Source organism: Sorex fumeus, unplaced genomic scaffold, assembly GCF_029834395.1.
Source record: "Sorex fumeus unplaced genomic scaffold, SorFum_2.1 ptg000022l, whole genome shotgun sequence".
In the NCBI taxonomy this organism is placed as follows: domain Eukaryota; kingdom Metazoa; phylum Chordata; class Mammalia; order Eulipotyphla; family Soricidae; genus Sorex; species Sorex fumeus.
In genome coordinates this window covers 1,556,407-1,573,945 of record NW_026606079.1, presented here as the reverse complement: position 1 = coordinate 1,573,945, position 17,539 = coordinate 1,556,407, and the positions used below count along the sequence as shown (strand labels likewise).

The following is a 17,539-nucleotide window of genomic DNA, read 5'->3' as shown; positions in this document are numbered from 1 at the left end:
ACACCTGCTTAGGTGTCACTCCTGGCAGGGCTCGGGGGATTACATGGAGTATGCCGGGGGCTGAAGCTGGCCTGGCTACACGCAACCTGAGCGCCCTGCCACTGTCCTATGGCCCTGGCCTCTGCTGGGCAGATCTGGAGACTAACAGACAAGTCCTCGAAGAGCCAGGAAGAGCCGGGGGAGTGACCCTTCCTCTGACCCCGGTGTGGACTGTGCAGAGCCCGGGGCGCTGTTTCCTGGGAGCTGACGGTCTCTGAGGCCCTAGAGGGGCCAGGCGCACTCTTCAGGGAGTCCTGGGGTCGGATATGGTGACCAGCCCCTCACTCCCAGAGCCGCAGCAGGCTCTGCTCACTTCTGTCTACACCGACTTTTTTTCTTTTGCTTTTTGGGTCACACCTGGCGATGCACAGGGGTTTCTCCTGGCTCTACACTCAGGAATCACCCCTGGCGATGCTCAGGGGACCATATGGGATGCTTGGAATCGAACCCGGTTCAGCTGCTTGCAAGGCAAACGCCCTACCAGCTGTGCTATTGCTCCAGCCCCTACACCGACTTTAAGAGTGAAGAAAAGCTAAAACCTGGGCCACCAGCCAAGCCACCGACAAAATTCATCAGTCCAAGGACATGAGACTTCCGGTTCTAAACTCCACTGCAGGGGCTGGAGCGACAGTCCAATGGGGAGGTTGTTTGCCGTGTGTAGCCAACCCGGGTTTGATCCCTGGCATCCTACATGGTCCCCGAGCACTGCCAGGACCAATTCCTGAGTGCAGGGCCAGGAGTGACCCCCTGAGCACTGCCGGGTATGGACCAGAATAAAAAAAAAAAACCCAAACAAGCAAAACCCATCTCTCAGCCAAGTTCCCCGACTCCTTCCTGCCTCAGTCAGCCCCGGGCGCCAGCAGCTCGGGGAGAAACCCTCGCGGCCTGACCTGCGGGTGGTAGACACTCAGGGACTTCACTTTGTGCAGAGGCAGTAACACCTTCAGTAAGAAAATCTTGTGCTCTTCTTTCAGTGGTAAGGCAAATCCGTTAATTATACTGCAAAACCAGAAATCGTTAACGCTTCAATATCCATTCATTTAGTTCTAGAGAAAAAACAAAAATCTTCTTTTCCTTTCCAGAGCCCGGCATGCTACTGAGAGTATCGCGCCGGCACGGCAAAGCCTGGCAAGCTACCCGCGTCGTATTCAATATGCCAAAAACAGTAACAAGTCTCATAATAGAGATATTACTGGTGCCCGATTACTCCTGGCTCTGTATGAGCAACGGTGAGCAAAGGGAGGACAGTGCTACAGTGTTACACTTTCGCTTTCAATATTTAGCACAGATACCAGCAAATCAAATACATGAGGTTCCAGAGACAATGATTAGCAGATACATACAGAAAGGAAAGTTACAGAAGCCACTGTTCCACTGCTGGCTACAAAATACTTCTTCACCTTTCTGCAGGGACAGAGCAGCGCCCATCCTGCACGAGCCCTTGGGGGAAGCTCACTCCCGTGTGGCCACAGGGACAGGGACAGGGCGCGCGTGTGAATCCCAGCACTGCACAGGCTCACGGCTTCAACAGAATGGCCAGAGAGCTGTGAGGCTGCGGCGCCTGCTGGCTGCTGAGGCCCCACGTCTGGTCCCAGCACGACTGGGCGCCAGTACTGCACCATCCAGACCCACTGGCCATGTGCTGTGCCCTGGGAGTGTCCCGGATCCCTGGGGGACTGTGTGAGGGCCCCTCCCCAGTGCAGGGGCTCCTGAGGCCACGGGCAGGACCCCAGGCCAGCCAGGAGCACCGTCGGGGAACCCTGGCTCCCCATGGACCGGCCTGGATGCCGTCCCTGTGAGTCCGCACATCCTTTCCTGGAGTGGAGGGCTTGGAACAGTGACGGCTTCACAAATACAGGTGAAAGCAGTGAGACCGCCAAGCACCAGGCTGAGTGCTACGCACACCCCCAGTACTTAGAACGGACCATCATGCCAAGCTTCTGCTCTGATCTTGGTGGCACGGCGGCGGTGGTGGGGCGGGGGGGTGGAACTGAGCTGCATGGCCCCGCAGCCAGGAGGCCGCTGGTGCCCAGGAGGTCGCTTCTCAGCCCCTTTTCAGCCGGGTGGCCGCCTGCCTGGTGCCTGACTCTGGAGGGGGCTGGGCTGGCCGGATCATTCTCAAACCCAGCCCAGTCACAAAGCCTCCCGCAGCCCCATGCAGACTCACCTTCCCAGGATCTCCAGCAATTCCGCTATGCCGTTGTGATGCTCTGTTTCATAAATAAACCTGAAAAAGGCAATCAGCCACTTAGGACTGGACACAGCCTGTCTGCCTGCAAACGCCGTCCAGGTTTCTCCCTGTGGCCAGCCCTGAGAGCCGACACGTGGCAGCTCTGAGGGCAGACTTCCGGTTTGCTTTGCCTGCCCCCAATATCAAATGGGCAAAGCTTCCACTCCTATTTTTTTTAATTTATTTTTTATTTTTTTTCGCTTTTTGGGTCACACCTGGTGATGCACAGGGGTTACTCCTGGCTCTGCACTCAGGAGTTACTCCTGGCGGTGCTCAGGGGACCATATGGGATGCTGGGAATTGGACCCGGGTCGGCGTGCAAGGCAAACGCCCTACTTGCTGTGCTATCGCTCCAGCCCCCTTATTTTTTTTTTAAATTAAGAAAAAATTTTTTTTTTTTTGCATTTTGGGCCACACCTGGCGATGCTCAGGGGTTACTCCTGGCCGTGCTCAGGGTACCATATGGGATGCTGGGGATTGAACCCGGGTCGGCCACATGCAACGCCCTACCTGCTGTGCTATCACTCCAGCCCCAAGTTTTCACTCCTAGAAAAGCAGGAAGGTTCTCACGGCAGCCCCCAAACTGCCGCCACCTCGGGCACTTGCTTCTCTGAGCCCACCGCTGCTGCCCCTCCGGCCACCTGGAGCCCCCTGCTTCAGCGCTGCACTTCCTGTCCTGCGCGCACCCCGGGGCTGGCCCTTGCCCCCCACGCCAGGCTTTTCCATTCTGTCTCAAGTGCCACCCAAAGTCCCCTCCCTCTCTTGCTGTGCCTACTGTCTCTGCCGCACCCCATGCCGGCCTGCGGACTGGGGTCTGAGGTCAGCCTGTGCTGTGGGGCGCCTCTGCCGGCGGGCGGCTGAGAAACCCAGGCCCAATTTCCATGTTACCTTTTTAGCGAAGTTATTTACTGAAACTTAGGAAGCTGCGAGACGAGAGAGGGGAAATGTGTGCACGAGAGAGCGTGGGCAGCAAAGAAACAGGGCCGAGCAAGGAGATGACGTTCAAGGGGCACGTGGCGGTGCTCAGGGCTTCTGCCAGGCTCTGGGCTCACTCCTGGCAAGGCTGGGGGGGACCTTATGCGGTGCGGACTCAAACCTGGGTCAGCCACATGCAAGGCAAGCATCTTCCCGACTACTTTCTCTGCATGCTCTGGACCCTGGACCAGGGACCTTCCCGTAATGCACAAAGGCCCACGGACGGAGCACACCTGGGGGTCTCAGCTCTGCAGGAATGGGCCACAACGAGGGGGAGGGGAGGGCAGTGGCGAACAGGCAGGCAGGGGTTGGCAGTGACAGGCAGAGGGGTGGGCAGTGGCATCAGGCGGGTCAGGGGGCTGGCTCGGTGGGGCCACCTCGATGGACTGAGACCGGTGGGGGGCCTTGACCCCCAACACGACCCGGGGCTACCACCGGCCCACCAGCACCCAGCACTCTCGCTCCCCGGGAGAGGGGACGGTGAGCGCACAGGGGCTGGAGGGAGGACAGGGCGACAGGAACCCACACACGCAGCCAGGACAGGCCGTGGTGAGTACCCCGACGGCGGCTCGGCAACATTCTGGCCGGGACTGTGGCTGGGGACGCAGCGCTGGGGGCCAGGACCAACGGGGGTTTCCTAAGTTCAACCAGAGGCACCTGGAGCCGCCCTCAGGCAGTCCCACAAGAACTCAGGCTCACTCTCTGCCTTCCTTCTCCTCCTCCTCCTCCTCCTCCTCCTCTCCCCTGCCCTGCCCAGGGAGGCTGAGAGCAGGGCGGGTGGAATGTTCTGGAAAGGGACGTACAAGCAGGCAGCCGAACCTGAAGTGCCAGGGGCCTTGCCAGGGCTTAGGTCTGTTCCTGGGCGTGGCAGGACGCCAGCAGGCAGAGTGGCGGGAGCGTGAGGGCGGGCGGGAGAGGCCGCGGGTGCCAGCCGTGCGGGCGGGGCCCACGCCGGGCGCTGGCGGCAGCTCAAGGGGCAAAACAAGCAACGCACAAAGGCGGCACGGCCGGCCGAGCGGGGAGAGGGAAGGAGGAGGGCACAGAGAGGCCCTGACAGCCCGGGGCTGGGGGCTGCTGTGGGGCCTGTGCAAGGCTGTGGGGGCTGAGGGGGTCGTGAGGATTCTGCTGGCAGCTCCCTGCAGGCCCGCCTGGGCAGCCGCTCCCAGCAGCCTCCCCGGGTGCAGCCTTCACCCTCCCCGTCCGCAGGGGGCCGGAGGGCTGCGGCCCACGTGCCCAGGGAGGAGGGGCATGAGTTGGAAGCGGGCTGGGGAGACGGGGCGAGGTGCAGAGTGATGACGGGTGGGGGCGACCAGGCAGGGACCCGCCCCCGACAGAGGCGCGCAGGCCGCGCCACTTACCTATAAAATATATTATTGATCTGTTTTCTGATGTAAGCTCTTAAGCCTAAGAATTTCCCATAGATTCTGTGGAGGGTCGTTTTGAGGAAATCCCTCTCGCGAGGGTCTTCACTGTCAAAGAGCTCTAAGAGCTGCGGGGGGAGAGAGAGACGCCTGTGAGTGGGCGGGTGCGCGCGGGCAGGGACCCCCGAGCCTCGGCCACCTCCTCACCTGCAGGACGAACTTCTGATCGATGTATTTCTTCGCTATGTTAGGCTGGAAATCTGGAGACTCTAAAAATCTTAAGAAAAATTCATAAACAAGCTGGGAGGGAGAGAAGAGAAAAGAAACACGAGTCAGGTGCCACGGAGCCTTGCTCGGGGAGACTGAGACGCCCCGAGCGCTGCAGGAGCCCCCGACGCTAACCGCACGGCCCACTGACCCCGAGCGGAAGTGGCATCTGCATGCCCCCGTGTCGGGGCTGACTGGCTGAGGGGCTGTGAGCAGGCGGCACCCCCGCAGGCTGGCACAGCTTCCAGAGAGGCACCTGCGTGCCTGCTTCTAGCATCGGCCCCGGCTGCCCGCTCTCCGGGGCCCGCGGTCAGTACCTGGAGATGCGGCCAGGCGGCCTCTAATGTCGGCTCGTCTTCCTCGGGGTCAAATTCGGCTCCCGTGGGGTTGGAGGAAGGTGGTAACGTCCGGAACATGTTAACTGCGAACTAGAAGCCACAGAACCGACGGTCAGGGCCGAAGCCAGGAGTCGGAGAGACAGAGCAGGTCTCCCTGCCTGGCCCGGTCAGTAACTGCCAGGCCCCTGCGGACGGCTGCGTGGCGTCAGGACGGCCCGGCGGGTGGCGGTCCTGTTCCACGAGCCCAGGCTGCTCCAACGCTGCCAGAGCTGGTGCTTCTGATGGGGGCAGGGACAGCAAGTGGCAGGCCTCCGCCCTGGAAGCTCAGATGCGGGAGCAGAGAAGCGGCAGGATCTGGCCACCGACATTTCGCCCCATCACATGGACCCAACCTGGCTCTGCGGTAGAGCCCGAGGTCCCTCAGTCCCCCTGGGGGCACGCAGGCTATCCCGCAGGGAGGGCCGGGGAGGATGCCAGCAGTGGGGCCCACCAAAGGCGCCAGCGGCCAGGCAGATGCCTGCTCTGGGGGCCAATGAGCCCCGTACGCACCTCTCTGCCCTGAGAACTTTCTGGAATGGAGGTGTGGGCCGTCTCGGCCGATCAGCTGGAGGCTGAAGGGAGAAGGGGGGGCTCCTGGCCTGCCCTGTCACATCCGTGGGTGCGCAGGGCTTACTCCTGGCAGGGCTGGGTGTCCACATAGGGTGCAGGGGACAGACTGGGGCCAGCGAGCGCCCTGCCCACTGCACTATGTCCTGGCCCGTGTCTGAACCCACCCCTTGCACGGAGCACCGGACTCTGGGCTGTGCCTGCCCAGGAAGCTCTGAGTGCGCGCACCGCGGGAAGCCCCTCGCACACAGGACACGTGCTAGCTTGGGGGGCGTCCACAGCACGCTGCCAGATGCCCCCAGAGGGTCCCGGCTGGCTCCCCGGAACAACCTGGGCTCTCCGGCCCGAGGGGTGAGATGCTACTTGTTTCAGTTTTGGGGCCACAGCAGGCGGTGCTCAGGGCTGACTTCTGGCTCTGCACTCAGGAGCCACTCCTGGCGGGACTCGGGGGATGCCGGGCTGGAACCTGGGTCGGCCGTGTGCAAAGCAAGCATCGACGTCTGTACCATCTGTCCAGCCCTGGGAAGCTGCTGCTTTCTGCGACAAAACCACGTCACAGTCACAGAATCCCCACCCAGCCTGAAGAGACCAGGGCATGAGGCTCAGGAAGACTCCAACGAGCATCTGAAATGAGAGAAGGGCACCCAGGGCGACGAGGGACATTCTCTCGAGGTTTCTGTCCTAGCACTGGTTCTCGGCACGAGAACTTAGTGTGTGTGGGGGTGGTGGTGTGGAGGGGGGGGTCCAGCTTTCTAGGCAGGCGGAACTCAAGCCATGAGAACCACGGCAGGTGACCTCCATCAACACTGTGTCACACACAGCACCAACAAGCTGTCTGCTGACAGCAGGGCCCTCGCACAGCGTCTCATCTGGGACCCAACAAATAACGGTTCCACTTCCTGTTCCGAGCCGGAGGACCACCCTCCTGCAGATCCTCCTCGGTGCTGAAAGCAAGGGGCTGGCCAGGCGCAGAGCTAAGAAACACACTGCAGACTGGAGCGATAGCACAGCGGGGAGGGTGTCTGCTTGGCACACGGCCGACCCGGGTTCGACTCCCAGCATCCCGTATGGTCCCCTGAGCGCCGCTGGGTGTGACCCAAACACCAGACACCAACAAAACAAAAGTATAGAACCCTGAGTTAAATTCTCATGGGGAGTACTTTGCTGTTCTTAATCATCGTCCAATTATGTTCCCAAATAAGTTAAAGAGATCATGGAAGCAAAACCTACAAGCTGTTGTGGAAAACCTGGTAACGGAAATCTAATTTCAAATTTTCCAGCACAGATGTTTTACTTTTATTTCTATACAGCTGTTTCAGTTAAGGATAAAATATGCTAATAATTTATAACATTTGTATGGGTTTGAGCTCAAAATAGAAAACTTATACAAGCACGGGCTTTTACTAATTTTTGAAATTTATTTTATTTTATTTTATTTTTTCTTTACTAACATTCTGTTTCTGGGCCATACCCAGAGGTGCTCAGGGCTTGCTCCGGGCTGTGCTCAGGGATCCCTCCTGACTGGCTTGGGGACCCTGGAGGTGCTGGCGACCCCGAGCTGGCCACGAGCAAAGCAAGCACCCCACCTGCTGTACTCTCAGCCCCCAAAGTGAGTTTCATATAACTTCTGAAAGATGATCAGCATATTTTGTAATTAAAATTCTCAACGCAAAAGAAGCCGAATTTTATTGCTGATGGCTGGATTTGGTCATTCATATTCTGATGTGATTGCTTTCCCACATTTCCTGAGACTTTTGGCAATAAAATGTGAGTCTGTTTAGGAAAGCTTCAGAAAACAGTCAAACGACATACACTGTGTCCCTGTCACACAGAGAAGTAGAGGGACATCCTGAAGCCATGGGACTCGACTGCAGCAGCCCTGTCAGTCACTCCGAGGAAGACCAACCCCTGCCCCCAGCATATGGAGCCCTGGTCCCCCCATGCAGACAGGCTGCTGTGTCTCACTGTTGGATCTGGGCACGGAGCTGTCCTCCAGGAGGGCCTGTCTGTGCTTCCAGACCAGGGACAGCACTGCCCTCGCCTCTGGAGGCAGAACGAAGCTAAAAATGGATGAAATTAGGGTTTCTGCATTTTAGGCAACTGAGGGGAGGGGGGCCCAGCAGAGAGGCCTGGGTCTGATTTCTGGTGCCATGAAAACACAAAACGGCAGAGGCCCCGCCAGGAGTGCACAGAGAAAGTCCCAGAAACCACAGCGAGAGGCCCAGGCCGGAACAGCGCCTCTCCCAGCCACACAGAGAAGCAGCTTCTTGGAGCCTGATCTCAGTGGGGCAGATCTGCCAGTCACTACAGGTCTGACCTCAGTGTGTGTGTGTGTGTGTGTGTGTGCTGGGGGGGCGATCTGCCAGTCACTACAGGTCTGACCTCAGTGTGCGTGTGTGTGTGTGTGTTGGGGGGGGCGATCTGCCAGTCACTACGGGTCTGACCTCAGTGTGTGTGTGTGCGTGTGTGTATGTGTGTGTGCTGGGGGGGGAGGGCGATCTGCCAGTCACTACAGGTCTGACCTCAGTGTGCGTGTGTGCGTGTGTGTGTGTGCTGGGGGGGGGGGGGGCGATCTGCCAGTCACTACAGGTCTAACCTCTGTGTGTGTGTGTGTGTGTGTGTGTGTGTGTTGGGGGGGGGGCGATCTGCCAGTCACTACAGGTCTAACCTCTGTGTGTGTGTGTGTGTGTGTGTGTGTGTGTGTGTGTTGGGGGGGGCGATCTGCTAGTCACTACAGGTCTGACTTCAGTGTGTGTGTGTGTGTGCGTGTGTGTGCGTGTGTGTGTGTTTGTGTCGGGGGGGGGGGGGACTGATCCGTGAGTTACTACAGGTCTGCTCTCAGGGGGCTAATATGTGAGAGTTACTACAGGTCTGATCACTCTGAACATGTCTTAAAAGCATCTACCAAAGGACCAAATTGTTCCTAATTAAGAGCGCGCCCAAACAACTATGAGAGCGTTAACAGAAATGAGCCCGCGCTCAACTGGGCCTGGCTCACAGCGCCAGGAGCTGAATGACACAGCGGCAACCGTGCGGAGCCGCAGCCGCCCAGGGAAGAAACCCAGTCAGTCAGCTCTGAAACGCAGCGACGGGGGAGACACGAAGACATGAAAGGACCAACAACGTAAGTAACGAGAACACCATCCCAACAGGCTTCTCGCTGGAAGGTTGTGCCAGACAGGGCCAGAGAACGGGAAGACACGGAAACCACTGAAGGGACAGAAAAAGACAGAAAGACAGCAGCAAGTCGAGGGCAGGGTGGAGACGAGCGGCCAACGCTCCCCAAATCCGAGGAAGTGGTCACCAAACCCCTAAACACAGGGCGGAATGAGTCATCCGAACCAGCGGCAGGAAAGGGCCACAAGCCTGGGCACTCTACAGTGGTGGGTCCCATCCCCGACATCCCATCCCGTCTCCCGAGCCCAGAGTGCAGGGTCAGAAGTAACCCCAGAAGCAAAAATAAATTAATAAAATGAAAGACAATCCAGGAGCCCATCCTGAAAGCAGCCAGAGGAAGAGATGTGACGTGTGGAGGCTGACAGGTTGGCCTGGAAACACTTCCCAGCAGGAAAGGAAACAAAAGTGACCACAGCGGAAACCCCCAGCCTGGAATTCCCCACCCACAATGCACTGGGAGCAGAAGGGACCAGCACGGGCCGGCTCCATGAGGACAGAGACCCTTCCTCAGCAAAAGGCTGGTGGCAACATATGTGACACAGACAGACACAACACACATGAACACGGAACACACACAGACTCCTGGTGAGCACAACAGCCACAGCACACACAAAGATGGAACACACACACTCTCGGTGAGCACAACAGACACAGCACATGCACGAACATGGAACAAATTCAACTCCCAGTGAGCACAAAAGACAGCACACATGAACACGGAACACACACACTCCCGGTGAGCACAGAGACGTCGGGTGGACTGGAACATTACTGCCTATAAAGATGATGGGGCTGGAGGCCAGGTTCGATCCCAGGTACCGCATGGCCCTGAGACCCGCTGGGAGCCAGCCCTGAACACCCCTGGGTGTGGTCTGAAAACCAAAACAAACCAAAAAACTCAAGATGACTTAAAAAAACGCTGGGGCGAGAGACAGTCCAGTGGGTAAGGCACCCGCCGTGCACAAGACCAACCAGGGTTCGATCCCCAGCATCCCACAGGGGTGATAAGCACTGCCAGGAGTCATTCCTGAGCACAGAGTCAGGAGTAACTCCTGAGCATCGCCGGGTGTGACCCTAAAACATAAACAACCAGAAAAGTCTACTGTGGGGTCTCTGGCACACGAGGGAGGCAGCCGGCAGCAGGATGCGCTTCTGCAGGTAGGGACGCGGCACGGCGGGCGCCAGGGCCAGGGCAGACGCTGGCACGGAACTGAGATCGGACAACAGAACTGGAGTAAGCGGACAGTGAAAACTAAACCATGAAAAGTCAAAGGAACCATGAAAAAAAAACCCACTGACCGAGAAGGTGGTATATGCAGGGGAAGGGGCTCTGGATGAAACAAGCCCAACACCGAGCAGGACTTGATCCAAACGCGGCAGAATGCACATGCCTCTCGGTGGCTGCAGAGCCGACCCGGGGCAGAAGCCCCTTGCAGCCCTCTCCACAGCCGGCGAGCGGGGCGGCGGGGCAGGAGTCTTCACGGGACAAAGGGCCCAAGCACACAAGCAAGTGCCAGCCCTCACCCACCAGGTAGCAAGCGCCAACCCCGACAGAGTGACCAGGACAGAGCGGAAACAAGCCGTCCAGCCCCTGCAGCCCGGGACGGCGGAGCCCCGGCGGGGATCGAGCAAGACCGACCGCGCCCCAAGCTCCACGTGCTCCCACGTCCACGCCGCAGCTGCCAACTCTCCCGGGGCTCCGGCGGGCAGGTGCCACGACGCGAATCCCTCAGGGCACCTCACGGCTAAGCGCGATTCCACACGGCACGGGGAGGGCACATTCCAGCTCATCCACCTGAACGAAGGACAAGGGCAAAGACGGGACATCACGCCACCTCGCCGTCCTCCACAGAGAGCAGCGTCAGGCCCGCTTCTGACAAGGGTGCGAACGCAGCTTAACGGAGGATGCCTCCTGCTCTTCTCAACTGCTGGCTTTCGACAAACAGAGCATGTCTAAGGACAGACATAACAGATTCATGCCACGAAACATCAACCTCAGTCGAATCAAACCACAGAACTAAGAATCACACCTAAGGGCTGGAGAGAGAACCCAGCGGGGAGGGTGTCTGTCTCGCTCATGGCTGACGTGGCCCGGTCCTGGCACCCCCAGCAGTGATTCCCGAGCGCACAGCAGGAGGTCAGTCCTGAGCACCCCTGGGTGCGGCCAGACAACCAACAACCAACAACGTGAAAACCTCTAAAACTCCCAGGAGAAAATTCTTCATTCGCTTGGATTAAGCAAAGACTATTCTTGGCATGACACCAAAAGCGCTCTCCTTGGAAGAAACAAATTACAGGTTAAGAACTGACATGGTGTCTTAAGACACCATTAAATTCAAAAGTCACAAACTGAGAAAAAAAACACATGAATTTGCAAAGGACTTCTCTTCAGAATGTGTGAAAGGGGCTGGAGTGACAGTGCAGCAGGCAGGGCACTTGCTGACCAGGGTTTGATCCCTGTGTGCAGAGCCGGGAGTGAGCCCTGAACACCGGCGGATGTGACCCCAAACCAGAAACAACAACAACAAAATATATATAAAGAAGCCGCAGATTCATCAATAATAATAACACTACCCTGGCTAAGCTGCAACACGGATAATGACGAAGCAGACGCTGTTCTGGACTCGCAATGATGACTCGGCAGAGGGAAGCGCTCTTCAGCCAGAGGGAGAGGGAAATTCAAGCCAAACAAGACGAAAGGCCGAGGCCACTAAGTGCCGGGGACGCGTGTCACTGCACTGTAAGTTCTCCCCAGAGGATCAGCACCGTGGCGAACAGCGGGCCCGTCCTGGGAGGGCTCTCCATGCCCGAGTGTCACCCACGAGCAGTCTCAGTGCCACTGGAACTCAGGCCCCACTCCTCGGGCCTGGGACGGGAGGGCCCCGGAAGGAGCCATCGACTGGGGAGGATGAGGCGGCCGTGCCGTGACCTGTGAGTGGCCACACGATGCTCAATCTCCGAGACATGCACGAAAGAGGAAGGTTTGATGTACATAAATTAGAGACTGATTTTTAAAAACGTTGTGTTGAAATATTTACTAGACGAAGTTCTCAACTCTGCTCATTTACTGTCCTTGTACCTTGGTCATTTCTTCACCGTGCCCCAGAACAACAACGACAAAAATAAACCAACAACAACCCACCAAAACCCCCAAAAAACCAAGCCGATGAACCCCTGAACTTAAGGGCTTTACGCCCCACTGGCAGGACTGAGGTACGACTGACAGTCACCGAACACACTTGAGGAGTGCCAGCTGGCACAGTTAACTGACGCACACGGCCGTGAAGCATCATATGGCGCAGGTAATAAACACACCCACCATCTCCCTAAGTTCCTTAGGAGCCCTTTGGGGGAAAAACACACAATTTTTTTTGGGTGGGGATGGGAGTAAGGAAAAGGAAACGTACTCCCTAGGTTTTTGGATTCACTTATCATGAAACATGCACGCATTTCTTCCCCCACCCACAACACACTTGCGTATCTGCGTAATTCAGGAACACCGAAGCAGGGCCAGGAAGATGGCTCAGTGGGCATGCACTAGCCGGCCACCAGGCGCAGCAAGGTGTGGGCCCAAAGCCAAATAAAAAAAATCCTCTTCAAAGAGTAAGAACTAATCTCCCTCTAGCTCAATGGATATGTGGTGCTCTAACCCTGTTCCTGAATGTTTGGCAGAGTGAAACTACGCAGTCCAAAGCAGAATGCACGGCTTGCACCCGAGCTTCTCAAGCTGTAGGTTGTGGCTGCATAATTAAATGTGGGTATGTGTGGGGAAAAGGTTTCAGAACACGATTCAAAACCAACTGTGTCGGGAAGTCACTCTGGTTCTGCAGGAATGTGTAGTATTTCTCGTGACACAAGTGGAAAAAGTTTAAGAAATCCTTATTAAAACCATTACTTGAAAAAAGCCAAAATCTGGAAACAACCCAAGTGCCCAAGAACAGATGAGTGGACAAAGAAACTATGGTACATCTACAAAAGAGACCATTACTTCGAGGAAGGAAATCTGGTCTCCTACAGCGAAGTATTCACGAAAGGAGAATGAACAGCTTTCCCATCAACTGTCCGAGACCACAACTTGACAAGGGTCAGTTCAGTGAAGGCGGCTAACATGGAGGCTGAGCCCTTGCTGATGGGGGGCTTCTGAGAGTCCAGTGGTCAGGTGTGGATGTGGGAAGGGCTCTCTGGTTCAAAGACATCTGTGTGAGGTCATTTAGTGGTCATCTGGAAAAGCAGTGGTCACCGACTCACAGAGATCATTCATGAGGATGCATGCCACCGTGCACTGAAGATGCTGCTTGTAGGCTGGGGACAGAGTAGGAGACTGAGCTCAGGCTTTGATGCAGGGGACAGAGCTGAGAGGACTGAGCTCGGGCTTTGAAGCAGGGAACATGGGTTTTTCCTGGCACCGCAAGGTCCCCCCAGCAATAGTGGGGCGATCCCTGAGCACTGCCAAGCGTGGCCCCCCCAAGTGAAACAACAGTTGCTCATTCCCCTTTGCACCCACCTGAGGACAACCAACCAATGCTCTGCTGGTTGAGTTTTCGGAGACTCCCAAATGCTGTCCGAAAATTCAACCTTTGTCACTGATGGCAATCACCTTCCTTAGAGTGATTCCTTAGAGGCAGTTACCTTCATCAGAGTGATTCCCATTTTGTTCACCTTTTGAGAAAATGTTTGCTAAATACTCAAGCTACAAAGTCAGTCATCTGCCTATAGTATTAGGTAAAATGATGCTTGACGCAAACCGGGGCTGCACTGCTACTTGCTTTCGCTAGCAGGATTTTGATTATAGGAAAAATGCCAGTGCCTGAAAAACAGATCAACTCAGAAACCTAATTAAAAAAGCAAACAAACCGAAAAACCAGATGCAGCGGCTGGAGAGAGAGTGCGGGGTGGATGGCGCCTGCCAGGCATGCAGCTGACCCCTGTCTGATCCCCAGCACCACATGGCCGGGACGCTGCTGGGGGTAGCCCTGGAGCCTCCAGAACCACCCAGGTGGCCCAGGTGGTCCCGGCATAGCAGGGGCACCTCGGGGCCCTGGCCTAGGTACCCCCAGCCTGCACTGTGGGAGAGGCCCCGGCCTCCCGGGCACCACCCTGGGAGATGGGGAAAAAAACCCTAATGTGCAGAATCCCCAGATGGCTGCTTCTATTTTAAAAACGGACTGAAATGATGTGATAATGGAGCTTATGAAACCCGGGCCTGCCTGAGGACCTGCTGCTGGGAGTCCTCGCCTCAGGGAACGCTCTCTCATATCCTGTCTCTGACCCAAGGCCTCTGGAGGAGGAGTGGGTTTAGCTGGGTCCTCAGTGAGGTTCTGCTAAGTTTTAGGATAAACCCTACGTCTGGAGAAACTGCATTTGCAGTCACAGAAACAGAAATCATACAGCCACGTCCAAGGGGCGACAAAACCGAGAAACCACACCCACTGGGACACCCACACAGGCCACGCCCATCGACACCACGGACCATGCCCACCGACATACTCACACGCCACGCCCACAACACACCTGATCAGGCGACACCTACAGAACCGATCCAGGCAGGCCACGCCCACCGGCACAATCTCCATAGGCCACATCCATCATGGCCACCAGGGCCACCATCCTTGCTAGGGCCAGTGCTGGCAGGGGAGGGAGTGGCGCTGAGCAGGTGATACCTGCCCCCCCCCCCCCCCGACCCTGAGCAGAGCTGGCTCATGACCCCGCACACCCGGCCACACAAGGAGGCCCACAGCAATGCTCCTGAGGGTGGCCGGGGCCAGTAAAACCCCACGGCAGGAGGAGAGGCACGTGGCACGCACCCACGGTCGGGTCGTTCTCGGCATCAGTAAACGCTGACAGGGCTGAGAGGGTCAGCCACACACACGAAGGCCTCTCCCCGCACCGCAAGGACTCACAGGGCAAAGGTGTTCCTCAGTGAGCAAAGTGTGAGTAGGGACAGACAGCAGCGCTGGCAAGGTGTTGACTGAGGGCATTCTCCCATTCTCGTGATTTTAGTGCTGGGGACTCGCCTGGCAATGCTCAGGGGCCGCTCCCGGCTCTGTGCTGGGCTCACTCCCACTTGTACATGGCCCCGCAGTGTCAAGGATCAACAGCAGAATGTGAATCTGCTCTCAGCCTCTTAGAAGGACCCTGTTGGTCCTATCCTGTGCTCAGCTGCTGGGGGCCTGGTCTGCACGTGCTGCGCTTCCAGAGGGGCAGAAGCACGGCCACGGCACACCCCTGCACACCTGTCATCAGTGTCTCCCATAGAATCCCACACTGCAGACGGCAGCAGAGCTGGGGTGCCCTTGGCAGTACCCTGTCTGCTCTGGTCACCTCGTGGTCGGCCCCGCCCCAATGGGCAACACGGTCACTGGGGGGCACACTTCTCACCTCGCTGCAAATAGGAAAGCTCTGGGGGCACAGACTGTACACGACTCCACCTCCTCATACTCCCCGCCCCCCCCCCCCCCCCAATCCACCAGCGTGGGGCAGGGTGGGTGCGCAGAAGGGCCTGGAAAATGCCTCAGCGGGCGCCACCACCCACCACCCTTAAGACTGCTGGGTTTCAGGCAGGAAGAAGCTGAGACAGTTTGAAGATGGCAGTGACAGATTGTGGAAGATCAATCCAACCAAGTTCCATGAACCTCGGTCTCCCAAAGGGGCTCTGGGACACCAGCAATGCAGACCAGCAGCCAGGCCCATGGCTGTCCAAGTGGGCCCCTGCGCCCCAACTGGGCACCCAGACCGGACCACAGGCCTTCCCTCTTGGGCCGGGGGTACAACCTGGGCGCTGCTTCATTTCTGAGCAGAAGGGACACTCCCTGTGGTCTTCAGGGCCTGGGTCATGCTCACACTGCAGTGGTTGAGGGGGGGCGTGGGGGGGGGGGCCGACAAGACAGGGCCATGGATCTCAAGATAAAATGTTCTATGCTGGAGTCACACCCCTGGCCTTCTTACAGAGTTTTGAATATACAATACATTGTGTCCATACATTTTAGGGTTTCAAAAGGATTATACAATGTCTGTGAACAGCAAAATTATGGAAAATTCAGGGGCTATTAAGAGAATTTTCTTTGTGACTTTGGGGTTTGGGAGGCCCCACGAATACCTGGAAGCTGGACTTTAGTAGGGGAGAATAGGTGCTCCTGGTTCCGTGCCGTGCCCACAAGAGTACCAACTGGCTTGGTGCTCGGAGCAGAGATGACTGGCCCTGTGACCCTGAGTGACAATACCCACTGAGTCCCAAGCTCGAGGGGTTAAGAAGAGCTAAGATAATCCAGAGCGTTTCTGCTCTGGCCCCGATGAACTGAGAAACAGAAAAGCATTTTCCCTTCTTCTTTTTCCAAAGTGAACCCACTGCGGGGCCGGGGCGATAGGGCAGCGGGTATGATGGTCACCTTGCACGTGGCTGACCCGGGTTCCATCCCCGGCATCCCATAAGGTCACCTGAGCATTGTCTGGAGCGATTCCTTAGTACAGAGCCAGGAGTAACCCCTGAGCATTGCTGGGTGTGGCCCCAAACAAAAACACAAAAACAAAAAAAATCCCAAAACCCAGAAACAACCCAAAGTGAACCCGTTAAGGACACATATGCTCTGGTGTGGCCCAGACATTCTGAACCTCAGAACGCCATGCCGTAGAGGCGGCACGCAGGAGTTCACCGCAAGGCAGCACCTGACACTCCCAGAGCAGCAAGGAGTCACTTCAAAAGTGGATTCAAGAATCTCTTCAATAGAGGCTAGAGAGATAGCACAGCAGGCAGGGCGTTTGCCTTGCACGCGGCCAACCTGGGTTCAATTCCCAGCATCCCATATGGTCCCCTGAGCACCGCCAGGAGTAACCCCTGTGTATCGCTGGGTGTGACCCCCCAACCCCCGGCCAAAAAAAAAAACCTCAAATAAAAGAATTAAAGACAACAAAAAGGTGTTCAGTGTCAGTTAGGAGTAGTTTCAGGAACCGTCACAGTCAACTTGTGGGCAGCACTGCAGGGGCCACCGTGGAATGCTGGAGGACTGGGCTATCAGCCGTGACACATCCGCCCTGAGCACTGAATTCCAGAGACCGTGAGTGAGCCCATCTCAGCCGACCGCGAGGGGCTGTCCTGCAGGGCATGGCAGATGTCCTGCTGTGACCTCGGTTCCACCACTCTTCCCCTCTGTCTCGTCACAGGAGTTTTGGCATGTATGAACATGCGCATGTTCTGCTGACATGTTCTTTTTCTGTTTTGTTTTGGCTTTGGGGCCACATCCGGCTGTGCTCAGGTTTCACTCCTGGCTCTGAGCTCAGAGATCAGCCCTGGCGAAGGCTCCGGGACCCGTGTGGGGCACCAGGGATTTACCCGGGATGGCTGCAAGCAAGGCAAGCTCCTGTCCGGCTCCAACACGGTCATGTCTAAATGTCACACGTGCACTATTCTATTAATGCTATGTATATGTTAAAGAAACGAGTATCAGGGTAGAAGCCAGGGCCTCTGAGCAACACTGGGCAGGTTTCCCTAATGTCAGGGGAAGAAACTAGTTACAGATCAAGTTCTAACGTTCTAACCAACCATTGGTTGG

At 56.9% G+C, this 17,539-nt stretch overlaps 1 protein-coding gene across 6 annotated transcripts in view; it reads right to left on the bottom strand.

Moving 5' to 3' along the window:
* PPP2R5C (protein phosphatase 2 regulatory subunit B'gamma) overlaps positions 1–17,539 on the bottom strand; it is a 79,498-nt gene that overhangs the window by 12,718 nt on the left and 49,241 nt on the right. For all 6 annotated transcript variants that reach the window (XM_056113658.1, XM_056113660.1, XM_056113659.1 and 3 more), the window contains 5 exons: positions 5,190–5,300; positions 4,813–4,905; positions 4,603–4,733; positions 2,207–2,266; positions 930–1,038 (listed from right to left, as the gene is read on the bottom strand). In XM_056113658.1, the coding sequence (XP_055969633.1) occupies positions 930–1,038; positions 2,207–2,266; positions 4,603–4,733; positions 4,813–4,905; positions 5,190–5,300 (504 nt within the window). The remainder of the gene's footprint in view (positions 1–929; positions 1,039–2,206; positions 2,267–4,602; positions 4,734–4,812; positions 4,906–5,189; positions 5,301–17,539) is intronic.